Genomic DNA, 25,746 nt, shown 5'->3' on the forward strand with positions numbered 1-25,746 from the left:
CCTTTCTAGTTTGATCAATCCTTGTTTTCCTCGGCAGAGCCGAGGCGCCCGCCCAGCGCGGAGACCGAGAGCGGGGTCTTTCTGCGGCGGGGGCGCCGGGCGCCGGGCCTCCGGGAAGCGCAGAAGTCGCGAAGAGGGGGTCAGGCCGGAGCACCGCCGGGGCTTCTCCCTCCCTTTCTGGTTGGCTTTTTTTTTTTTTTTTTTTTCCACTTCTCTCCCTCCCCCTTCCGTTTCTATTTGTGAAGGGAGGAGGAAGGCAGAGGCGGGCTGGTGTCTCTGGCCGAGGACTGGAATTTCATCTGAATGACTGCCCCTGCGCGCACGCAGCGCCCCGGAGTCGGCCCGCCTGCGCCCCGCAGCCTGCACCCGCACCCGGCCGGCCAGCCGGGGGACGCCCGCGCCGCAGCCCGAGAACCGCCAGTTCGCCTCGCCCGCCCGCTCCGGATCTAGCCGCCCTCGGCGCGGCCGCTCCCGCTTTCCCGGCCTCTCGGACCCCGGACGAGGCGAGTGAGGTGCGGCGCTGACGACCTGAGAGGGAGCCCCATCGCCGCCGCCGCCGTCGTTGGAGGAACTGTGCGGCTCCCTGGCTCTGTCCGCCGCGGGGCGCGCCCCAATGTCAGCCGCGAAGCCGGGCGCAGGCCGCGGGCCGCCGCTGGCCTAGCCGCACGGTCGGGGGGCCGGCCTCTTATATGGAATTTGGACCCCGGCGCTCCCCTCCAGGGCTGGTGCCCCGGCCGCGGCCCTGGCGCAGTCCGCCGCCTCCCGCTAGGCGCTCGCGAGGAGGAGGAGACGCAGCCGGCTGCGCGCGCGGCGGGACGACCGAGGCTCCCTCCTCTGGGGGGCAGACGCGCGGAGGGCGCTGGTGACTGAGCGACTGTCGGGGCTTCCTGGGGCCGGAGCTCGGGGCTCGGTGGGCCTGCAGCTGCACCGGACGGCCCTCCAGAGTTGGGCAGTTAGGGAGGCCTGCCCGGGCCCCCTGCCCGCAGCAGCCATGGCGGAGAATTGGAAGAACTGCTTCGAGGAGGAGCTCATCTGCCCCATCTGCCTGCATGTCTTCGTGGAGCCGGTGCAATTGCCGTGCAAACACAACTTCTGTCGGGGCTGCATTGGCGAGGCGTGGGCCAAGGACAGCGGCCTGGTGCGCTGCCCGGAGTGCAACCAGGCCTACAACCAGAAGCCGGGCCTGGAGAAGAACCTGAAGCTCACCAACATCGTAGAGAAGTTCAACGCCCTGCACGTGGAGAAGCCGCCGGCGGCGCTGCACTGCGTGTTTTGCCGCCGCGGCCCCCCGCTGCCCGCGCAGAAGGTCTGCCTGCGCTGCGAGGCGCCCTGCTGCCAGTCCCACGTGCAGACGCACCTGCAGCAGCCCTCCACCGCCCGCGGGCACCTCCTGGTGGAGGCGGACGACGTGCGGGCTTGGAGCTGCCCCCAGCACAACGCCTACCGCCTCTACCACTGCGAGGCCGAGCAGGTGGCCGTGTGCCAGTACTGCTGCTACTACAGCGGTGCGCATCAGGGACACTCGGTGTGCGACGTGGAGATCCGGAGGAATGAGATCCGGGCAAGTACAAGTACCCTACACACACACACACACACACACACACACACACACACTCCCTACTTCCTCGGGACCACCCTTCCAGACAGGCTAACTCTTGTGACATCAGGCCAGAGACGCCCTTCCAAACTCTTATACCCTGAAAGTTTGGGGGCAAGGTCCTGGGAAGAAAGGTCTCCCACTACTTGATACATTTCTGCACCTGTGCACATAGAGTCCATCTTTTGAGTCATTTATAGAATTGAGGTGAGGGGTAGAGTTTGGGTGTTGCTTTTCTGTTCTGCGCACGGCTCCCTCCCCCAGCCTTGTTTCTGTGGGCCCTATGGGAAGTCACCAAGGCAGTGACCCAGGTCCTGCTTCTCCAGCTGCTGTTTATGTAATGAGTGTCCTGGTGCCGCTGCTGTGGCTGACATGATCCATGATGCTGGCATACCAATGAGGAAGTAAACAAAAGCAGCCATGTTAGTTTCAAGCCCTATTGGAAACACACTGGGGGCGGGGGGGTGGGGTGGAGGGGAGCTTCCGGAGGGAGAACAGAACTCTGGTATCTATCTGGACAAGGCCTGGACAGCCAGCGGCATCACTGAACAGTCTCAGCCATTCTGATTATTCCCAATTGCCCACTCTTCATTTGTGAGAATCACTGCTCTCTGTGTGCCTGTGTATATTGCATGCGTCTGCATGAACAAACCTTAAAGTATGTGTCTTCATCACTGTGAGCCCGTTTCTCCCAGCCCAGCCCTCTATCACAGCCCTCCCACATTTGGGGAGGGGAAGTGGAAGACGGAAAAAGAATCCTGTGGGTTTAAGGTTGAGCTGCCTTGCAATCTGGTTTCAGGCAGCTGGCTCCCCTGGGCTGCCGGCTGGGTGATTACAGAACCGCATCCCCTCCCATTGTATACACCCGGCAGCAGCGGCCAATGTCAAAACCGCCTTCTCCCTCAGGCCTCTGGGCCTGGCTTTGGAGCTGGACTGAGGCAATACTTCCGTCCCCTTCCGTGGAGGGGGGCTCCTCCTAGGTCCCTCCCTGGTCCCCTGGCTTTCAGCATTGAGTCATACCAGAAGGAAGGGGTTGGCCTGAGCCATCTCAGAAGCCCCAGCTTGGAGCCCGGGTGTGATATCATGGGGGTGAGGTTGGGCTTTGGTTGCACTGGGAGTGTTTAATGGGTGGGGGCCCTGGAGGCTAGTTGAGGCCAGTGGGGAGCTTGGGTATGAGGAAGCTCTGAGCCTGGACGGTTGTGGATGGGGGCTGTTTCCTGTGGGGGGGAACCAGTCAGAATGAGTCACTGTTTAGCAATTAAAAAACATACACTTACAACTAACAAAAGGCAGGAGGGCCACCACAAGCTGAGGGCAGGGATAACAAATAAAATTTGCTGTATAATTAGTTTCCAATCGGATGGGCTAACTCTGGGTTTTGTACAGGACAGGACCTATGGTTTCTTAAAGGAAGCATAGGGGATAGAGAGAGGAGCCATTCTCTTCCTTTCCCTGGAGTTGAGAATCAGAGGCCTAGGGAAAGCAGTGAACCCCTAGTGCCCACCTGCAACTCCGGGAGGCAGAGCCCAGACTTTTCTCAGTATGGGGAAGCTGCTGCTATTAATAAAGATGGAAAGACTGGGGGAGGAAGGGAAAAGCGCAGAGGCAGGAGAAAGGAGCGCTGTCCAGTTCTCCTCTGTCCTGGGTTTGGCAGTGGAAAGTGACGGGAAGGGAAAAGACCGAGATGTGGCTGAAAGGAACCAAGGAGGGGGCAGCAGCCAGGATGATGAGTGAATTTGTGCCTGCACCCACGCTTTTGCTCTTAACTGTGTCTGAGTGCTAGGGGTGCTTTTCATTTGGGTGGGGAGAAAACATAATTGTGCCTGATTCGGTAGTAGGAGGGTATCTTTAGATGTGTGTCTATGTTTGCAAGTGCCTCTGAGACTGCTTGCTTTGCCCTTAAATGCACCTGTCTCCCGTCTGTATAATTGGTGGGGGATTGGTGGGGGAAGGGGTTGCCCAGGCATGCAGAGTATACTCTGGGGTTCCCACCACCAGGTCCACGATCCTGGCTCGTGGAAGGAACTGGTTGGGAAGGAAGTGCTGAACTTTGTCAGCCCCTGTGAACATGCCTCTGTGTGTGTGTGTGTGTGTGTGTGTGTGTGTGTGTGTGTGTGTGTGTTCATTCCTGTTCCTGATGTGGACAGGCGCACAAGTAGGGGGGTTGCATCAGGGCCAGATGTGCAATTCTGTGCACCCAGCATCTGTGTACCCAGCAACCTGAGTCTTATTCCCCTCCGGGTGCCCCCACCCTAGGCCCTCTGGATTCTCTCTGGTGACTCAGGGCACTGGAGTTGGAAACCCTTCAACAGGCCAGCACTCCTCAGTCTGAGTTGGACTTACTGAATGTGGAGAAAGGGGCCTCACCCTCAGGAGAGGGGAAGAGCCATAGGGAATCTGAATGGAAGAACCCATCACACTGTCCTTCCTCCAGCCAGGGAGAAGGGCCTTTTCCTGGGCCTCTTTGCCCTTGCCTGAGGGCCTCTGATGCCGTGGATACGGATGAGAGCAACAGAATTCTCAGGGATATAGGAGCAGATACATGGAGACTTGGCACATGCCTTAAAATACGGCTCTGCTTCTTGTGTTTCCTCTTATGTCTTCTGTGGGGTAGGGGTGGGAGGTGCTGCTGAAACGTCCTATCGGTTAGAAATAGGAAACTCTGATCAACCTCTCCTTGGTGGCTCTAGTCACATACTCACAAGCACCCACATGTGCAAAGGCCAGTAGTCTAGAGCAGGAGCCCAGCAGGGAGGCAAGCAGGGCTTCTCTCCAGCCTAGGGCACTAGCAGGGGAGTCAGGCCAACTCTGTTACCCAACTCTGCCCTTGCAAAGCCATTGTGTAGACCACATTGCCCTGAAGCCTGGAGGCCCATTGGGTTGGCCCCAGAGACCACTCTATGGGACATGCCCAGACCCCAAATATAGTCTCCCTTGGGGCTATGAGAGGATAATGGCCCAAAATGGGGATATCCAGGTGGGCCGGAGCCTGGCAGCCCTAGGTAGTCAAAGCCTCTTCCAGACCCCAGGTTTAGCGGTTCATCTAAGCAACAGGGAACTGGTGTAAGCCGGGAGTATCCCTATCTCATGACCTCCTTCAACAAGAAAAGAAGACCTAGTTATATGTATGAGGGACTATGCAGGGTGTGTGTGTGTATGTGTGTGTGTGTGTGTGTGTGTGTGTTCAGGTCATAGTAGTGCCCCCGTGTCATTCCTAGGCCCCCAGATCAAGACTGGAAATGTTGCCAGAACCCTTTTCCTTACATGTCTCCTAGGTTTAATGTTGAGAGATGTTCCCTGGGGTGGGTGCGGGGAGAGGATCCCACTGCTCAGGGCCAACTTGGGGTTTGTAGCTGCCAGAGGCAAGGTGCTGCTTTCACTGCCCCCATTGCCCCTGGCTGGAGGGCTCGCACTGGGACCCTGGCGGGGACCCTAGGTCTCCACCCCATGTGTCCGTCTCTAGGTGGGCTGTGGGGGTGGGGGCTGCCCTGGCCCAGCTGACTCGGGCAGCACAGACCCCACTGCTCCCTCCTCCCCAGACCAGACTCCTGACCTCTCAGGTGGGGAGGCAGCTGACCTGTGTAAGGTGAAGGGCAATGTAGCTGCCCCTTCCTTGATCATCCTGAGTCTGCAGGGAAGGTGGATCTGGTTCGGCCTTCCTCCCTGGGCCCCAGGCAGAGAGGAGTCTGAGGCAGAGGCCCAGCCCCCACCGCCACCGCCACCCCAGGATCCTGCTGACACAGCCAGGCGCCTGTCATGCACGCCCTATTGATTACTCTGCCTCCTGCAGCTCTGGATGGCCGTGCGTCCATGTCTGTCTGCAGGTGTGCGCGCACGCGTGTAACCGGAGTGTCTGGTTGTGCATCTCCCATGTGACCGATTTTCTTGTATCTCCTGTGTATATCTCTGAGAAGGTACAGCGCGAGTGACCGACTTAATTGTGTAGCTGTCCTGCGTGTGACTGTGGGGTCCGGAAGGCTTGCAAGCGCGCATCTGTGAGAGACGAGGTTGACTGCATGGCCCGCTTGCTGTATACCTGTGATTGGAAGTTGAGGGTGTATTGCGTGACTGTCAGCACCATGTTGCTAGCATGTGGCTGCCTGCTCGGACTCTGAGACTTGTGCGACTTTCTCAACTGGTGGGGGCGTTGGGGAGGGGAAGAAAAGATGGAATTCACCTTCGGGCGAGCTTGTTGCCTGTGGCCGGTATTGGAGGCAGAGGTCCAGGTGGCTCCTGCGATGCTCTGTTGGGGGCAGTGTGGGTGGGCCTAGGAAGAAGGTGAGCCCGGCTTGGGCCCCTGCCCTGGACCAAGCAGGCAGGCCTGGCTGGCCTCCTCCCTGCTCTGGGAAAGCCTTCCTTCCCGGCCGGCCTGGTATTCAAACCCAGACAAAGGGGGGCTTTCTCTCTCGCCTCTTTGTTCTGCTGCCCCAGAGCGCTGCTCTCTGCATGGCAAAAGCTAATTCCACTCTGCAGCTGGGAAACCTTCTCTGGGGTCTGCCGGGGCTTGTTTCAGAGAGCCTGCTTCTCTCCTTGCCTTGGCTTCTGCCCTCCAGCCTCTTCCCTCTGCGTCTGTGGTTGCCTCTGCCTGGGGGTCCGCATGGTAGCCCAAGGTAAGGGCCGAGGCCTGGAAACTGCCCTGTGACAAGGGGAGAATGCTGTGGCCCAGGGAGAGAGGAGGCCAGCATGCTCCTGGGACGAGGGCTATAGGGAGAGTGGGGGGTAGGTTTGGAAGCTGGGGAGGGGGTCAGGATGGGGTAGCTCTGAGCAGGGGCTGCAGCCAGAGCTAGAGCTGAAATGGCAGCTCTCTGGGCAGTGGTGTGAGCAGAGAGAGGTGCTCAGCAGCCCAGCCCCCTCTTCTTGCCCCCCATGACTCTCCCCACCACCACCACCACAGGGGCTGCTGGATCCAGCACTGGCCCTGTCTGAAAATCTCAGCCAGGGGTTGCCTCTGGCCCAACCCCTGGGGCCCTGTTCCCTCCTGACCTTGCTTCTCTTCAAGGTTGACTTGAGGGTTTTAGTATTATTATTTATTAACTTTTATGCAGCCCAGAGTCCCCATGGCCTCACCCGTCTGCCCAGTCCAGTCTGGCATCAACAATGCCAGCTGGGCCTGACCAGTCAGACTCCAGAGGGATGTGAGGCTTTCCTGGGGCAGGAATGTAAGGAGCTAGGAGTGCCCCTCTCTCGGAGGGAGCAGCTCCAGGCGGAGTCTAGAACATTGGGCGACAGGTAGGAGGAGCAGGATGTCCTGGGGCCTGTTCTTCATACCTGTCATGTATGATGGAATGGGAATGGAGTGCCCCCATGTCTTCTTGATGTTTTTGCCCTCACGGGACCAGGAGGAGACCACAAAAGGCCTTACTTAGGTTCTAAGGGACAAGCGCCGCTGAGTGGAATTGGGCCTCATATCGCCCCTCCTCCTTCCTGCTGGAGGCCTGGTCCCTCCAGCGCTGCTAGTCTAGACCAGGGTTCCCCACTCCGCTGTGCTCCTGCACTGCACTCTTGAGGTGTGCCACAGTCCAGGTGACTCACTGTGCTCTGGGAGGGGTTTGTAAAGAGCCCTCGTATCCTTACCCCCTGCACTGAGAGCCCCTGCTCTGAATCAAGCAGGAAAATCTGGTCCTATCTCTCAGCTTTGGGTTTTTCCCAGATGGGAAATGGGGCCTCAGCTCTCAGCGATTCCTCGGACATTGGGATGGAAAGAGGCTGCTGGTAGCGGGGAAGGGTATAGGCCCTGCTTCCTCTGCCCCCGTCTTCCAGCTTCTCAGCAGCCTGCTTCAGTCATGTGGTGGAATTGAGGTGAGGGGTAATGAAGAGGCAACAAGTGAATATTCCTGTCCCTTCCCCCAGTTTCCCGGTGCCTGAGGTAATAGTGATTCCCCCCAACCCTCTGGCTCCCTCAGGTTTTGTCTGTGGCAGGATTAAGATCATCTGGCCCCAAGAGAGGGCCATCCCTGCAAGGGTGAGCTGGCCAGCCTGGGTCCCTGGGCCCTCCTCCCAGCCCTCTGTGATGACTGGCAACTCTTGGCCAGTTTCCTTCCCATTCCTACCCCCTCCCCTACCTACCCCTGCAGCTGAGACAGGAGCTCCATGGCCTCTGAGATGGGGGAGGGGGAGTGAAACCCAGCCACCTGCTAGAGAGTGTGGCCCCTGCCTTTGCTAGGCCTAGATTGGGCTCCCACCCCAGAGGGCTCTGGGCAGGCAATGTCCCAGAGTAGAAGTACTGCCAGGAAAGGCTCTGAGAAAGGTCTGGAAGAAGGCCGGGGCTGAGCTCCACCCCTAGAACTGGACAGGAGGTGCCTCCTTTGGCTTTTCCCTGAGGAGTCAGCCATGAATTCCTTGAAGGGTTCCAGAGGGGCGGGAGAGGGGCCTCCCACTGCTCCAAAGGATGGGAATGGAACAGCCCCCATTCCAGTCCTCTGAGGGAAATTGGGCTGGGAAGCTAACCTTGGTGCTGCCTCCTTCCCGTCTCTCATCTGGGACTTAGCCCCAGGTGTGCCCCTAATCTGATACTGATGGGTTTAGTCATGAGAATTAGCTAGGTGGGGAGACCACAGTGTGCAGATGTATGGGATGGAGTCAGGGGTGGGGGGCTTTCCAATATCCTGAGCATTGGGAAGGCAGGAATGGCCCGCTGTCTGAGACACATCTGGAGAGAGGGGCCCTGTCCTCTCAGTGTGGGTACAAGGCATCCAGAAGGCAAAAATTTGAGGGCCAGTTGTTACAAGGGAGGTAAAAAGCCCTACTGTTCCTGAAGGGGTGTCCTGGCCACCTTGCCTTTATGGCAGGCCTCCCTTAAGTGTCTGGGCCTTCAGGAGGCCCAGTCTTCACCTGTAGGGGGCCGGATGCAAGTATACGTGTAGCTCTGTGCAGCACTGTGCATGAGGTGGTGCCAGGGCCCAAGTGGCGATGCGTGCTTGTGTGTGTTCTGGGAACTTCTACCAGGGGCTGCTACCCTCTTGCTCTAGCTGTGGGCAGTCTCACTGGCAGGGAGGATGCATGACTGCCTCTTTCCTCCCCCGCCACTCAGCTGTGTCTCCTTACAGGCTCTGACTCTCAGGCTGGCAGCAACCCTTGTGCATGTTGGGCTGGTGTGGGGACCTGCTGGAAGGGCAAAGTGCCTGGGACAGGGCAAGGTCTCCTGGGGCTGGTTCTTACAGGTCCTGTCCTAGGTCATTGGTCAAGTTGATGGGGCAGGCAGTACCCCAGGCTTCTCCAGCTTAGAATCCGGCTTCATACCCCCCATCTCCTCCTGTTCCCAGGTTTTTGTTTCTGGGGCAGCCAGCAACTCGCAGCGAGGTTGCTGAACTCTCTTGCAGGCCTTGGTTTCCCCAAATGTAAAATGGGTCAGAAGAGTGAGGAAGGGATTAGTGGTTGTGTCTGGGGAGCCAGCTGGGTGTGGGTGGGAATGGGGGTTTTAGGTCAAACTTGAGGGTCATTCTGAGGCCCCCGCAGAGGAAGAAAAAGAACAATTCCTTGTTGAGTGGACACTTACTGTGAGCTAGGTTCTGTGTAACCTGCTTTGCAAACCTTATTTTTGTGGGCAAAACCGTGCCTTTATTCAGTCAACATGCTATGCATCTGTCGAGTGCTGGGGTCTCTGTGTCGCCTGGCTGAGAAGGGAGGTAGAAAAAGACCGCAGCAAACCCTATTTTCAGCAGGCTCAGAGCTTTGCAGGGAAATCAGACCAACTTTGAGAGGCAGGCTACAGAATAATGTCCTGGGGCGCCTGGGTGGCTCAGTTCGTTGAGCATCAGACTCTGGATTTTGGCTCAGGTCATGATCCTAGGGTTGTGGATCAAGCCCCGCCTCAGGCTCTGTACTATGTGTGGAGCCTGTGTAAGATTCCTCTCTCCCTCGGCCCCTCTCCCCCGCTCGTACTTTCCCTCTCGCACTTTCCCTCTCGCTAAAATAAAATGAATAAATAAGTAAATGATTTTTAAAAATGAATAGTGCTGTCCTATAGGTCTTTCTGTGATGATGGTAATGTTTTGTATTTGTGGTGTCCAGAACATTAGCCATTGGTGACATATAGTTATTGAGCACTCAAACTGAGGCTGGTACAACTAAAACTGATGTTTAATTTATTTGAATTTATTTAAATTTAAATAGCCACATGTGACTAGCTGCTACCATACTGGACAGTACAGCTGCAGAGGGAAGGCATGCTGTGACAGCCCCACTGCATGGCAAGGATAGGGAGTGACCTGTGCAAACTTCGAACAGGGGCCATGGAAAGTTTCCTAGGGAGTGGGCCTTAAGTTGGGCCTTGAAGGACGGACAGAGGGAGGAAGGGGGCACTGGTGGGCTGTAGAAAAACGTCAGCAGAGGGGCGCCTGGGTGGTGGCTCAGTCGGTTAAGTGGCCGACTTCGGCTCAGGTCATGATCTCGCGGTCCGTGGGTTCGAGCCCCGCGTCGGGCTCTGTGCTGACAGCTCAGAGCCTGGAGCCCGTTTCAGATTCTGTGTCTCCCTGTTTCTCTGACCCTCCCCTGTTCATGCTCTCTCTCTGTCTCAAAAATAAATAAAAATGTTAAAAAAAAAAAAAAAAGAAAAAAGAAAAACGTCAGCAGAGTGCAGGGAGTTCAAGTGTGCACAGAGCATTGGAGAAAGGATACCAGCCCACCTGGCTGGGGGGTGGGGGGGGTCGGGTGTCAAGTTGTAAGAGAGCCGTCATTGCCAAAATATTGGAAGGAGGGAGTCATTGAGGTTCTTGAGCAGGAAGAGACCGTGTTCGAAGAAGCATGTCTGGTAAGGGAGAATGACAGGATGGATGGAACAGGCAGAATGGACAGGGCCGGGAGGAGAGGATTGTGGAGACAGGAGATCAAGGGCTGAGAATAGCAGCTTCATCCAGCACCTTCCAGTAGACTGGCCTCAGGTTCTTAAGCAAGCCACAGAGTCTCCCTTCCACTTGGGTCCAAATGAGAGGCTGAGGCTCTCATTTGGAGGCTCATTTGAGGCTTTAGCAAGGACTTCAGAGGCCTAACCCTCAGCGTCAAGAAAAAGCTGCCCTTGATGCCCTTAAGTGCAAGTAAGGCAAGTGTAGGGTGATATCTCTGGACTAGGCCAGCGGGCCTGGATGACCTCGGAAGGTTGTTTGTCCCTCTGCAACCTAGGGTACTCATCTCTAAGATGGGGCTCCCCAGAGAAGCGGCATGACTTGTACAAGAACAGACCCTACTGCTGAATCACCTAGGTTTGTATCCTAGCTGTGTGACTTTGGACAGATTACTTAATCTTTCTGGTTTCCTCTTCTCTGAAATGAAGATAATGGTAGTGCTTAACTCACAGCATTACTGGGATGATTAGATAAGTGTATAGGAAAAGCACTCAGAACGGGCTGGCTGGACCCTGCCCTCAGAAAGCTCATGGTTTAGATACGTGTGGGAAGCTATTCCAGGCTTTCAGTTCTTGGGAACAGGCTTCCCAGACAGCTGTCACCAGGCCCCTGGGATTGCATGGGGGGCCAGAAAGGGTTGGATGGCAGAAATTTAGGTCATCTGAGTCCAAGAATCTATAGGATGAGTCTGTTCTGTAGCAGGAAGGATGGTGCTCACCCATCCCTGGTAAGGGATAGAGCCGCAGCCCCCTCTGACACCCCTTCCCCACCTGTCCCTGCAGAAGATGCTGATGAAGCAGCAGGACCGTCTGGAGGAGCGAGAGCAGGACATTGAGGACCAGCTGTACAAACTCGAGTCCGACAAGCGCCTAGTGGAGGTAGCTAAGCCCAAGCCCATGGTATGGGGTGGGCCAGCTTGGGTGCAGAGCCTTGGGCTGGCTCCCTGTTGGGGCTAGGATCTGTTGTGTGGTCGACGCTGTGCCAGAATCCCTTGGTCAGTTATTCAGTGAACTGTCGATTGCTGAGCCCCCACTGACGTCAGGGGTAGCCGGCCCAGAGCCCTATGCTACCAGCAGGGAATTAGCAGGTTCAGACCTCGCCGTGGGGAGCCGTGGGCAGCCTGGGGATTCGGGGTCCCAGACTCCACCGCCCAGGATGCGAGACAGGCAGAAGCGCAGCCCAAGGTCCCTGGCACTCACTGCCCGCCCGCTCCCGCTCCCGCCCCCGCGCCCGCAGGAGAAGGTGAGCCAGCTGAAGGAAGAGGTGCGGCTGCAGTATGAAAAGCTACACCAGCTGCTGGACGAGGACCTGCGGCAGACGGTGGAGGTCCTGGACAAGGCCCAGGCCAAGTTCTGCAGCGAGAACGCAGCGCAGGCGCTGCACCTCGGGGAGCGCATGCAGGAGGCCAAGAAGCTGCTGGGCTCCCTGCAGCTGCTCTTCGACAAGACAGAAGACGTCAGCTTCATGAAGGTGGGCTGGGACCGGGACCAGCCGGTGGGATCCGGGTCATTCCTCAGTCGGAGTCTGCCATTCTTTGCTCCCAACCAGTTTCCCCCGCCAGTATGCTCCCAGGGCTCTGGAGCCAGCCTGCATGGGCTCAGAACCCTCCTCCTCTGCCCTTTCTAGCTTTGTGAGCTTGGGGGCGAGTCATATATGTTCCCTATGCCTAAATTCCCTCACCTATAAAATGGGGTTGATGATACAGATCTATAATCCTTTATCCACAATTCCAAATTTTAAAAATCTCTGAAAACTAATAGGAAAAATTCTGACAACTCATTTAACAGAAAAAAAAATTGACCTGAGCTCATGTTGGCAATTAATGGTCTTTATTTATCTTGCTTGATACAAGTATTCAAACATTTTGCTGCAGAAACATTGATGTATTGGATGATGGTGTCCTACTGGGGATAATACGTAACGTATAGAACAGGCACCATATTTTTCCTCCTACAATCCAACAGTTTCCAAATTCCAAAACACATCTGGCCCCATGAATTTCAGATAAAAGACTGAGTGCCTGTAACACCTTGCTACCGTAGTTGTGTAGATAAAATGATGGATGTATAGAAAGCACTTAACGGTGTTTGTCACATAGTAAGTGCTCAATAAACGTTAGCTATTCTTAACTTCTAGAAATGGAGGACTGCCCACCCCCCCCCCCCCCCCCCCCCTCGGCCCTTACCATACTTTGGGGGAATCAGACAATCAGCCCTGCCTGGGGGGAGGGAGCATGGGGCAGCTCTGCTTTCTCATGTTGCCTTTCCCACTGACTAACCCTTTTCTCTCCCCCTAGAACACCAAGTCTGTGAAAATCCTAATGGACAGGTGAGCAGATGGCCACCAGCCCCCAGGGAACACATCTGGGGGAGGGCAGGGAGGGCCAGGCCCACGGGGGGAGGTAGGGCAGGCTCACCGGTGATACCTCCTCACAGCAGATGCCCCGTCCACTGCCCCCAGGACCCAGACCTGCACGGGCAGCAGCCTTTCTCCCCCTAAGATCGGCCACCTGAACTCCAAGCTCTTCCTGAATGAGGTGGCCAAGAAGGAGAAGCAGCTGCGCAAGATGCTAGAAGGTGAGGGTGGTATCCTCAATGGAAAGGAGAGAGCCCTTTGGGCAGGGGTAAATGCCAGAGCCTTCTCTCTGAGAGGCAGCGTGGCCTAGTCAGATAGTCTTTTCTTCATATCCTGGCTTTGCCCCTTCTAGCTGTTGGACCTTGGGAAAAGCCACATGCCTTCCCTAAACTTCAGTTCCTTCAGCCATAAAATGGGAATAATAATAGTATCTACCTGCTAATGGAGTAGTCAGCATTGACCAAGATGGTGCATGATGTAACGAGCTTGGTCCTATAGACAGAAAGTGGGGAAAGGAGACCTGGGTTGCTTGGGATGGGAGCTTTGGCGACTTTTGCCCCAAACTCTCCACAGGCCCCTTCAGCACACCGGTGCCCTTCCTGCAGAGCGTCCCCCTGTACCCTTGTGGCGTGAGCAGCTCTGGGGCGGAAAAGCGCAAGCACTCAACGGCCTTCCCTGAGGCCAGTTTCCTAGAGACGTCGTCAGGCCCTGTGGGCAGCCAATATGGGGCAGCAGGCACAGCCAGCGGCGAGGGCCAGTCAGGGCAGCCCCTGGGGCCCTGCAGCTCCACGCAGCACTTGGTGGCCCTGCCGGGCGGCGCCCAACCAGTGCATTCAAGTCCTGTGTTCCCCCCATCACAGTATCCCAATGGCTCTGCCACCCAGCAGCCCATGCTCCCCCAGTATGGCGGCCGCAAGATTCTCGTCTGTTCTGTGGACAACTGTTACTGTTCTTCCGTGGCCAACCATGGTGGCCACCAGCCCTACCCCCGCTCCGGCCACTTTCCCTGGACAGTGCCCTCACAGGAGTACTCACACCCGCTCCCGCCCACACCCTCCGTCCCCCAGTCCCTTCCTGGCCTGGCGGTCAGAGACTGGCTCGACGCCTCCCAGCAGCCTGGCCACCAGGATTTCTACAGGGTGTATGGGCAGCCGTCCACCAAACACTACGTGACGAGCTAACGCCACGCAGGCAGTGGGGAGCTGGGGAATCTTCCCCCCTAGCCCCCAGTGGCTCGGGAATTATGCATCCAGAGACCTGCCCTTCTACCTTCCTATCTTCCCTCCCTTCCTCCTTCATCCCCCCCCCCCCCCCGAAGTCTTTTCCTTTTGGATTTTGTTTTGTTTTGGGCTTTGTTTTTGATTTTTTTTTTTTTTTTTTTTTTTTTTTTTTTTTTTTTTAATGAATCTCCTGGACGCGGAGGTGACAGTGAGAGCTGGCCTGGGCTTGGCTGCAGGTAGCCCTGGAGTTGGGAAAGCATCTACTTCAAGGCATGGAGCTCTCTCTCTCTCTGTCTCTCCTTTTTTCTTCCACTCCTTCCCCTTCCCACCCCCTTGGCTGGTAGGAGCCTCAGCTTCCCCTAAAGCCTTGGGGGATCCCACCCTCCTCACCCAGCCCGGGGAGGATGGACCAGTGCCCACTGGCCTGTTGCTCGTCTTGTTTTTCTTTTGGGCAGTTTGATCACTGACTGAGTAAGGAATGACCTGTAGATTGTGGGGCTTTTTTTCTTTTTTTTTTAATTTTTTTAAAACCAAGAATGATTTCTCCTGCTTCCTTCTTCTCAACATCCTCCCAGATGGAGTTCAAAGGCCACTTCTCAAGCAGCTTTTGGCACCTTCAGCCTCAGAGTGGAATCTTAAAGACAGGAACCCCATGTCCAGGAAAGGGGAAAAGGAACTTTGCCAATGATAGTGACCACAGCAAAAGCAAATAATAATAATATTAATAATAATAAAGAGAAATAAAAGATAATAAAATAAAAAAACCATAGCACAGCCCTTGTTGAGGTCAGTGGGGGAGGAGGGGCTGCCCCGAGTTGGGTCCTTGCCTGGATTTTGACACAGCAACTTCCTGTAGTGAGCACTTTGTATGAATCGTGGACTTCCTGTTCTCAAGACGCAGGTATTTATTCTGTAATCTATCTAGAGCACACACCGAAATCCAACCTTCTAATAAACATAATGGCGCAGTCCCGCTCCCTGCCTCGCCTCTTACCCCGCCCACTCCCCCAGGCCTGGAGTTTTTAGGTGTTGGTCCAAGAAAGGGCACTGAGGGAAGGAAGCCCCTGCCTTCCTTGCCTTGATTCTGTGCTCGGCCTAGTCTGTTCCAGGCCTGTGAATGTCAATTTGTCAGGCACTAACTACGTCCACTCTCAGCCTTGGGTTCATTTGACAAATATTTGCTGAGTGAGGGCCTCCCAGGCCCAGCCCCCTGCTGCATAGGCCCTGGCATCTCTTTGAGGTTCTGCCAGCGTGTTCTTAGCTAGAACAGACAAAGAAAGAAATACCTCTCTGAGTCTTGCAAAATTACCTCCTTCAGTCCACAAATATTTATTGAGCACATGCTAAGTGCCAGGCACTGTGTGGGGCCATGGGCATAAACAGAGCAGACCCTCTTTTGGGGATTTAGTTGAACCAGGCCTTGGCCACCACTGGGGGAGTCACTCAACTCCATGCTTCGTTTGGTGACTTGGGTCTAGGCCCCTGCCCCCGCGCATAGAAGAAGAGCAGACAGGAAAATACTTGGCTCTGAGACACATGGAGGTAGGTGAAGACGTTCTACCCCCATCCCCCTTGGCAGAACTGCTCAAACTCGACCATGTCTTGGGACCTTGTTAAAAGGGCTGATTTCCTGGGGCCTGCTTAGACTCCGTGGGACTCATCAAGGGCCCAGGAATCTGCATTTTAGTTCCCCAGTTAAAAGTGCTGTGATGACGGACTTGCTAGGGTCTTGCTTGTTATAGGGACCCCTGGGTGGAAGGAGGGGCTGGAGCACTCCAAGGCACTCCTCTGTTGGGGCCAGGAAGTGAACTTTAAAAAGGATCTCTGGTTTGTTACCTAACACTCCGCTTGGATCTTATGTCATAAAGCAGCCTGTGCCCTTCCATACTAGGAGGAGGGGCAACCTTTGCTGGTGCCTAGTTCTCTCCCCTTGTCTGGGTAGAGTCAGGGCCTGAATGCCTCCTACCCCCAAAAGCCACGAGTGAGTCCTGTGCCAGGGGTCCAAGCCACACCCGGCCCTAGTTACTCCCCTTCTCATACAAGTAACGACCTAGGGTGGAAGGCATGGTCAAGCCATGTTCCCCTGGCCAGCTGGGTTGGCCAACCAAACCAGAGTCTTAGTCCTGTTAAGTAGAAGCCGTCTTCCCATCCTGTGGGAATAGGAAACGATTCAGTGTGGGGTGGGTGGACCCTTCCTTCATTGCTCCCCCTTCCTCCCTTTGGCAGGGAGCCAGAGCCAGGACAAGATGACAACAGCTGGCCTGCCCCCTTCTCTTCCCCTGCACCTGTTTGGGGCTACAGTGAGAGGGCAGATGGTTGGAGCACAGGGCCCCTGCAGCCCAGGGGTGGAAGGATGCCTGGGGGCAGGTGCTGGTGGCCAGATAGACATTTAACTCCACTCACATCTGCTCCTGTCTCACTCTCCCTTTCTCTAGTTGTCAGGGACCCTAGGACGTCCTCTGTGCCAAGGGTTAGGAGCCAAGGCAGAAAGCTGCCCAATTTCTTTCCCACTTGGCCTAGTTTCGTTTTAGCTGTTGGGAGGGGTCCTTCCTCTCTCCAGATACTTGGGTCAGACTGGGATATGGAGGGAGACTCTGGTGGGGGTGGGACGGTTTGAGCCCCACCAGGTCCCACCCCCCAACAATTACACACCTAAGCACACAGGCTGCAGGCAAAGCAGCCAGCTGCCAGTAGTCCAGCCTGGCGGTGCCTGGGCAGCCAGGGAAGCAGGGAGACACTAACCCCATCCAGCTGTCCCCAGCCACCCAGCTGTCCCCGGCTTTGTAGGAGCAGCTGTCACCCTCCTCCCAAAAGGGTCAGGGGCAGAGGAGGCCCAGAAAAGGCTGGAGCTGCCCCAAGACACAAGGCCTGCAGGGGAAGGTGTGAAGGGGGCCTTCCCCACCCTGCCCTGGTGTGCATACTCCCACACCTCTGGGCACCCACAGGCACACCCTGCGCCTCACACCGCGAACGACTCAGAGATACTGGCTCTCACACCCCAGGCGCTGCCCTCCCGCCTTCCCCTAGAGGCGGTCACTCCTCCCCTTTCCGGGAAGGGCTGGGTGTCGGGAGCGCCTCTCCTCCACCCCACCGGTGGGGGGCGGCGGCTGCTGTGGCCCAGATGTGCGCAGCCAGCGGGGAGGCGACCGCCGGGGGCTTTCCTCCGCCCGCCACCCGCGCCGCCCGAGCCCTTTCAAGTCTCTGCCCTCCCCGTCCGAGCCCGGGCCGGCAGCTGTGCCCCGCTCCCCGCCCCCAGCCTCTCTCCCAGCTGTCTTTGGGGTGGGGCCGCGCAGCTGGGGAACAGCTGCAAAGCGTGGGGGGGGGAGGGTCGGGTGCCCCCGCAACAGCCGGAAACAGTCCTGGGGCCCGGGGGGGGGGGGGCGGGGAGCGGTGAAGGGGGGGATGCAGGGGGGCGGGGAAGGCGTGGCAGGGGGTGGTCGGCTCCTCCGCCCCTCCCCCCAGCGCATCTGGCCGGGCCAGCTGAGAGAGGGGCAGACCCCAGATCAAAGCCCCCTCCGGGCTTCAAAGGGCACCCTGCGGGCGGGGCGGGCGGGGCGGCAGCCGGGAACACCCTGCAGGCGTCGCCGCTGAGTCAGCGCCTCAGGCCCCTCTCCTGAGCGAGACCCCACCTTCTAAGCTCACTTGCGGGTTCTTCCAGCCCTGTTCACACCCACCCACTCAGGCCCTGTCGCTGTCACCATGCCACTTCCTCAGCCACCGTCAGTTTCTCCCATCTGAGGGTGGGGGAGAACCGATGAACACTTTCAGGACCAAACCTGGCCCCTGGGGGATTCCCTACCCTACCTCTGTGTCCTGTAAATTCCGGGTGGGTGGATGGAGAGTCTAGGATATGTCCTTACCCAGCCTAGTGATCTAGGCCTAAAATGAAAGGGGAGGTGGGATATGGATCCTCCTGGGGCTGCAAAGTAAAGGGAAGTAAAAAAAAAAAAAAAAAAAAAAAAATGATTCCTGGGTATCCCTGGACAGAACCCATCACATTTTAGCCCCTCTTCTATGGTGAGTGTCTCCCTGTGTGATTTTGGAAAACTCTCCTTTGGAGGCGCCTTAGAAGAAGCCTCTAGAACCTGGGATCCTTATACTGGTTCTAGAACCCTGTGAGTTCTGTTTCTTTGAATTAAGGGGCAGGGAAGGAAATTAAGGACACTATTGGTTTGCCCCTTCCCTATATTCTGTGCAGAAGTGCCTGGCAAGGCCCTGGGATTCAGGGCTAAGGTCTCATAAACGTCCATAGAGGCTGAAGGAAATGAGAGACAGACCGGGTGTGGGGCAGAGGCAGCCAGGACAGGCGGGTCATCAGGGGAGAGGTTCTAGACTGGGACCAGAAGGTGGGCTGGCCTCAAGAATATCATGATCTTCCTTCAGCCTCTCTCCTTCTTCCTCCCAACACTCTACCCTTTCCAAAAAACTTTCTTCCCTTCCCGAGCAAGCTGTAGTCACTCTGTGCTTAAATTCCTCAAGAAACTCCTGCAGGGAAAGCTCTCACAGATAGAAATAGAAATCTGGTGGATAGAGCTTTGGTCTCTACCATATTCTCCATGGTATATGGGAATTACACCCACTGAGTGAGGGAAGCCTTCAAGAGCCCAGGGCTTCTTCTCTAAAATCCTCTGTCCTTGGCATTTATGACGCAGGGCCTTGACAATGGGCTTCCCCCTGAGTTCTGCACTGGAAGTCTGCATGTTCCCTCCATGGGCAACCAGTTTTCTTTAATTGCTGTGTCGTTAATTCCTCTCCACTGCAGCAAACAGGGATATTTATGACTTCCCCTTGCATTAGATCTTCAATAATTGGGTCTTTCTTAAGAAAGAACCCATCTGCTCAGTGCCATAGATTATTTTTCATTATTTACATGGAGGCAAGAAGAGGGTGATGCACGGGGTGGTGTGTGGCATAGTTTTCAACAGCTTGTAGAATAGGGTGTTAGTAGCGGCATTGGCAACATTGCAGAATTGCAGGTAAAAAGTGAAATGCAGGAGCAGGTGTCCAAGACCTAAGCATGAAGGATGGTGTGGACTCCTGGTCGACCTGGAAAAAAATGGCCGTGCGTCATTTGACCTATGGATGTCCTGGCTGCCTGGTTGTGAATTGGATGTCGTCATCAGACGCTCTCCATGTCTGTGTCTGCTGCGGGGCACTGAGTAGGGAGGGGGTTCGGATGCAAATGGGCAGCAAGGCCTAACAGATAGGGACTCTCCAGCCACACTAAATGCCATCTCTAGGAGCTGCAGCTCCCCAAACTCCACCTGTCACATCCCAGGCTTAGAGTCGGTCCTCCAGCCGCCCGGGTGGTTCCGTGCCCCGGTGGTTCTGCCGAGGCTTCTGCCTGGATTGTATACCTAGACTCATAGTTTTGCTTCCTCTGTGTACGCCTCCCTCCCCTCTCCAGGAGGGTGTGAGGAAAAAGTGAACTGATGCATGCTAAGTGCCCGGTCTGCTGCTGGCACCATCCACTTTTGGGGCATCGATAGCTATCACAATGGTTACGTTCCTGTGGGCCAAACACACACCCATGCACTTAGGGCTCTCACATGGTATTCTAACTATTGTGGTTTACATGTCAGCTTACCAGCTGCATAGCTTACATGTCCATCTAGCCTGTGTGTCCCTGGAGGACATGAAATATTGGTCTTCTGTGATTTTTCAGAGCCTAGGACAGTGCCTGTTTCATTCATTCACTCATTTATTTATTCAACAAATAATTATCGAGGTGCCTTCAGCTCTGGGCACTGGTCCAGCGTTGAGGATATATCAGTTAACAAAATAGACAAATTCTCTGCCCTCTTGGAGCTGAGAATTTAGTGGGGAAGGGACAGATGACAAACCATAAATCAATACAGTGAGTTGGTGATAAGTACTGTGAAGGTGAGTAAAGCAAGGTGAGGGGAGAGGACATGTCAGTAGGGGCAAGGGGGCATGGGAGTTTTTATATAGGGAGATGGTTGAGGATGGCTTTACTGAGAAGGTGACACTGAGCACATATTTTGGAATGTGAGGAGGCAAAGTCTCAGGGTATCTGAAGCAACAGTATTCCAGGCAGAGGGAACAAGCACAAAGACCAGAGGCAGATGATGCTCGTTTCAACAACAGCAAGGGGGAGTGTGAGTGGCTGGAAAGAGTGAGGGGCAGAGCAGTGAGCAGTGAAGTCAGAAAGGCATGAGGGAACAGAGCCAGGACATGAGACGTTATAAGTGCTTTGCCTCCGCTCAAGTGATAATTTGTTGAATGAATGAACCAATGAATGGATGGATAAACGGATGGATGGATGGATGGATGGTTGGATGAATGCATACCAAATGCCAAACGCCTAGGCTTTCAGAGCTCATAGGGGAGCCTTGTGGACTAGAGGGTACTGGGCCATCTTCCTGGGCATATGGGAATTTAATCATGCCCTAAAAGAGGAGGAAGAAAAGCACAAAAGAGGGGGCAGACATTCCAGGGAGAAGGTGACTATGAGCACAGGTGGGGAAATAAAACTGGGGGGGATAGGTTGGGGGACAATGAGGATCCTCATGTGAAGGTCAGGATCCTCATGTGAGAGTCCATGATTGACGGGCCTATAAAAAAGGTTCGGGGTCAGATCAGAGGGGTCTTGAATGACAGGATAAACAGTTTGGCCTCAAGTCCCAGTGCCGCAGGGCTCCTGAAGACATCTGAGCAGGGGAACTGTGTTTTAGGACATTGGCTCTGAGCCCTAAGGGGGTGAGGGCCAGATAGCAGGGAACAAGATGGCGAGCAAGGAGGCAGAGGGAGGCCCAAGTGAGAGAGGAGGTTGGCTTGCGGGGTGCAGGTTGGCCCCAGCCCAAGGACGGGAAGGGCCTCCAGGTCCCACTGCTCAGCCAAGGAATGGAAGGCCGGATCAGGCCTTCTTCCCTGCCAGCCAGCCATGGGCCCTGGAGTCAGCAGAAAACCCCGGGCCCTGGGGAGGAGGCGGTGCAGAGCCAGAAGCTGCTGAGGGAGCACTGGCAGCAAGATGCCATTGTACGTCTGCAATCAAGATACTTCAGAGGAAATCAAAAGCACCAACTGGGGAAATGATGTGTACACTCTCTCTCCCCCTCTCTCTCTTTCTCAAACACACACACAAACTTCTGCCTCCAAAATGGGTCAAGTGAAGGCTGTGGGCGTGGGCTGGGGAGGGAGGGCTGGAAGGAGAGGAGGCCCTGGGCCCCGGAGCAGCCTGGGTGCTCATGCCCACTCACCCTCCTGGCACAGGGGGCGGCAGCAGCTGCAGGGTGGGGTGGGACGTGAGGATAAATAAACACCTCCCCATGCATATGGATAATGCTCACAGCTGCCCTGCCTGCTTTGCGTTCATTAGGACCAACTGTTCCAGGAGTGGTGGCAGGCGGGCAGGAGGGGGCGATGTGCCCATTCACAGACTGGGGGCAGGGGGGGCCCTGCCTGCAGCTGTGCGGACGCCTCCCCCAGCCTGGAGCAGCAGCCCAGCCCCTGCATTCCCCTTCCTCCCTCTTTCTTCCTCCCAACCCCCTGCTCTGGGAGACCTGGAGGTCTCAGGGTGGGAAAGGGGCCCAGGGAGTCAGGGTGAACCCCCAGGAGCTGGGGGAATGGAGGGGGAGAGCTGGGCTGGGCTGTGTCCCCACCCCCGGGCCGCAGGATGGGCCCTCGCTCACAAACCAAAGCTCCTTATCCCTTTCTCTCCCAAAGCCATCTGTGGCATCCAGGCAGGAAATGTGCTTTGGCCCTCTCATCTGGAGGCCTCAGAGGAGCCTTATTCATACCGAAAGCCCTAGATCAGGCTGCTGCGTGTGCCCCCAGACAGAATCCAAGGGGCGTGGGGGTGGCGTGCCAGCAGGATTTTGCAAGATTCCTCACTGTTGGCAGCGAGGAAGGCTGAAGAAGGGGGGCTGCTGGGCTCCAACTCCCCAGAGCAGGTCAAGCAGGTGGGACCAGGGACCGGGTTAGGGGGTGAGAGCTAAAAGCCAGACCCAGGGAGGGGTCTGGCTGGTGTCATGGGCAGGGCCACTGAGTATGGCTGAGCAGCCTGTGCCTGAGGGACTGTCAGCTAGCGCCAAGCCTCACACCCTGATGTGGGGCATCCGCTCCCATATGAGTCAGCAGTGGCCCAGGTGATGGGCCTGTCCAGTCTCAGGAATATGCATTCTGCTAACAAGGCAAAGAAAGACCGTAGGCAGACAATGTCCCTGTGCATCTGTTTGCAGCCCGCCCTTCCTCCTTCCCTCTGGTGGTCTGAGGAGGGGGGGAGCGCTCCCTCTCTTCCATTTTGGGCCAGGACATAGGTTTGGACTAAGCCCCAGGTAAGAATGGAGGTGGCTGATGCCTGGGTGGGGCCCAAAGGGCTACAGCTCTCCCAGCCTCTTCCTTTGTTGTCGGGGTGGGGCCAGGCCCCCCTGCCCCCCCTGCCGGCGGTCTCCAGAGCAGCAGCCACCTCTGGGACTCCAGGAAGGGTCTCGTGCGTCCTGAAGGGGGGTGTGACCAAGAGGGAGGTAGGCCTCTCACCCACCTCCCTGTTTCCCAGAGCCTCACCCCCACCACGACCCTGTGTCAGCAGGTCACGGCCCTGTGTCTAGTGGAGAAGGCATCCTGGAGAAAAACGGGCTTTGCAGTCAGCCGGAAGCCCAGACAAGCCATTTCCTAGCCGTGTGATTGCAGGCAAGTGACTTACCTTTGAGAGCCTTGGTTTCCCCAGTGAGGGAACAGGAATGGGGATACTTATCTCGCAGGGCCACTCCACGGATCCAGTCAGCGACTGACAGGGCTAGCAGTTTGCTTAGCAAAGCTGCCCCCAGCCCTTGCAGCTTTCAGCTTCAGGTATTCGCGAAAGTTCTCCCATAACCCTTGCCCCTCCTTGACTTAGCGTGATCTCTTCAATTTTGTCATGAATGTTTTATGTCTTAAGCAAAGGCTTTTTGTCCCTTGGACACTGTTATTCACCGTAGGGAAAAAAAATCTCCCCGTGTTCCTTTGTGCAGGAGGCTTCCTTAGCTCCCTTTCGGAGCTTAGAAGCCAAAAGATGAGAAGACGCAGGCTCCGCGGCGCCCCGGCGCCCCCCCCCCCACCGCTCCCCTGCCATCTGAAAGTAGAGCTTTCACACGAAACTTTTCACAAGCCGAAATGGTGTAGAGTACGCCCTGCTTTCCAAAAGCGCATGTTGCGCCACTTTGCTTTTATGCAAGACCTACATTAGTATGGTAGTGGCTTTTTTCGTTAAAGCGAAAATCCTCTGCAAATTTCTTTTGGTTAGTGAAAACAGGTACCAATGCAGGTCTTTCGCAAAAGTGAAGTGGCGAAACACGGACTTTCGGAAAGCGACGAATACCTGTGTCATGGTCCGCACTTGGGGCCCAGCAAACAGGCCCAGGTGCAAATCCGGATTCTGCCCCGCTGGTATGATCTTGAGCAAGCGATTCAAATTATGTGAGCCCCATCCCCAAACTGTGACAATACCTACAGTTAATAATGTTGCAAGGATTAAAGGATTAAATAAGATCGTAACTGTGAAGTCCCCAGTGTAAGGGGGGTGTCCCCCTGACAGTTTGCCCTGGTCTGGCAGTAGGGGCCTGGTTGTTGGTCACATCTCCACACGTGCGTGTGTGTGGCTGGTTCTGGACACACACACACACACGTGCACGCACATGCACGGGCGCGCGCGCACACGCTGTCACAGTGCTGGACCAGCAGATTTCACTGCAGGGAGCAGGAACTCTCTTTCCCTCCTCCCTGTCCAACTCCTGGTGCTGCAGCTTCCCTGTGTTCTGCAGTGTTGGAAAAGGAAATTACTGAACAGATTGCGATTAAGAGGGGAGAGGGGGGAGAGAGAGACAGAGGCCCTAAAATGCAGCTTGACTGAGCGCTAAACTGTGTTTTTGCCTGGAGCCAATCAGGAGCCTCTGACAAGAGCCTGTTCCCACTTACAAATCTAATCGCAAGACGTGTGGCTGGGGTGGCCCTGGGAGCCCTGGAGAGGAGGGGGCTGCCGGCACCTTCAGGAGACTGTTGGCCTCTTGCTTGTCGCCTTGAGAGTTCCGGAACGACATGGGAGGGGAGGTGGGGCGGCAGAGGTCTTGGGGGCCTGGGAAGGTCTGGACTCCAGAATTTCTGCCAGTTATTATAATAGCTGCCAATGATTTAGCACCTGCTATACACTGGACACGCATAGCTTCGTCCAGTCGTCTGGAGAACTAGATGATGTTGTTACCTCATTTTACAGATAAGAAACAGAGGCACAGAGCGTCCCTGCTTTGTGCTAGCTGTTGCCCCAGGTCTAGGTACTTTATTTACATTATATCTTTTTTAAACATCCCCACCATTTTAGTCCCATTTCATAGATGAAGAGGCAAGACTCCAAGAGAGTAACTTGCCCAAGATCACAGAGCTGATTTATGATGGGCAAGGATTAAACTCCGGGCCTCTCTGACTCCAGAGAACAGACTTTTTAATTGTACCTCACTGTCTCTTTATTGAGCAGGGTGTTCTGGATGGAGTTGCCGGATTTAGCAAAACAACACAAACAAAAAACCGAGAAGGCCAGTTAAATTTGAATTTCAGATAAACAATGAATATTTTTGAGTATTAGAAGTATGTCCCCGATATTGCACGGGATATACTTGTATTAAAAACAATTTCTTTGTTTATGTGAAATTCAAGTTAAACTGAATGTCCTGTCGTGTATCTGGCAACCCTAGACCTCTCTCCTTCTGCCTCAAGCACCCCTCTTTGCTGCCAACAGCTTGCCTTTAAAGGCGGGCCCTCGGGACTAGCCATTCTGGTGAGTCGCTAGGCTGCCGAAGTGAGGCTGCCCAAGGGGAATAAATAGATGCTCTTCTGCTCTAGGGGCAGAGCCCTGGACGGGAGCCTGCTCTGTCACCTACTGTGTGACTTTGGGCAAGTCTATTTCCCTCTCTGAACCCTCTCTTACAGGAAGACACAGTTTTAGGCACTAGGTAATCGCAAGTGTTCTCGCCAGGCCGTTCCTGACACCTTTCCTGATACTTGGTGTCTTCTCTTTCTCCCCGCCCGTGCCAAAGGTGGTACAAAATCTATGGTTGCCCTGGGGTGAGGACAGAGAGCACCCAGGGAGCACTGCTGGTGTGGACTTGGAAGGCCACAGCTTTGGGAACCAGGCTCCAGCCCTTTTCTGCACTGAAGGTTCCGTGAAGTGGAGCCCACTCCTCAACCCAGGCCAGTACCTCAGTCTTCTCAACTGAAAAGTGGGACTACTGTTGCCCCTACGGCATGTAAGGCTCACGCTGTGTAGGAGGGGCTCCGGAAAGCGTTGCTTTTATTGGTGGTGGTGCTGTTAGTATTTCACCCTTCTGAAAGAAGCACCTTGAGGAATGCTAACCTCTGAAAGGACAAACACATTCGAGGCCCTTTCCGAGCTTTGGCAAAGAACACAACACATTCCAGGCTGCCTTCCTTTCAGCTAAATTTCATTTGTCAGATTTTTGACAGACGTCTAAATTATACATTGAATTTTCCACATGACCAAATACCACGTCCCTTCCTTTGATTATCATTTTCAAAAGGGACTATAAAAAAAGAACCTTTCGATGGATCAGACTGAACCCTGAAACCACATGGAGTGCAGAGCTAAAAATAAAAGGAAGTAAGAACTGGCCCCTGAGAAGGAAAGAGAAATCAAAGCAAACTCTGACGGGAATCAAGGGACGAGTCCTGGCGAGGGTGACACGGTGTCACCCTCCAGGCCAGGCCGGATAAGGAGCGGCCGACA

General features: G+C 55.5%; 1 protein-coding gene across 1 annotated transcript; it reads left to right on the forward strand.

Moving 5' to 3' along the window:
• The first annotated feature begins 652 nt into the window (after nt 1-652).
• On the forward strand, nt 653-14,987 carry TRIM8 (tripartite motif containing 8). Its single transcript, XM_040486289.1, has 6 exons — nt 653-1,561; nt 11,220-11,315; nt 11,674-11,907; nt 12,734-12,765; nt 12,898-13,013; nt 13,366-14,987. Exons 1-6 carry the CDS (start codon nt 992-994, stop codon nt 13,971-13,973), a joined length of 1,656 nt encoding a protein of 551 aa, XP_040342223.1. The 5' UTR covers nt 653-991; the 3' UTR covers nt 13,974-14,987.
• Nucleotides 14,988-25,746: the final 10,759 nt, after the last annotated feature.

This window comes from Herpailurus yagouaroundi, unplaced genomic scaffold, assembly GCF_014898765.1.
Source record: "Herpailurus yagouaroundi ecotype Mexico unplaced genomic scaffold, PumYag 163, whole genome shotgun sequence".
NCBI lineage: Eukaryota > Metazoa > Chordata > Mammalia > Carnivora > Felidae > Herpailurus > Herpailurus yagouaroundi.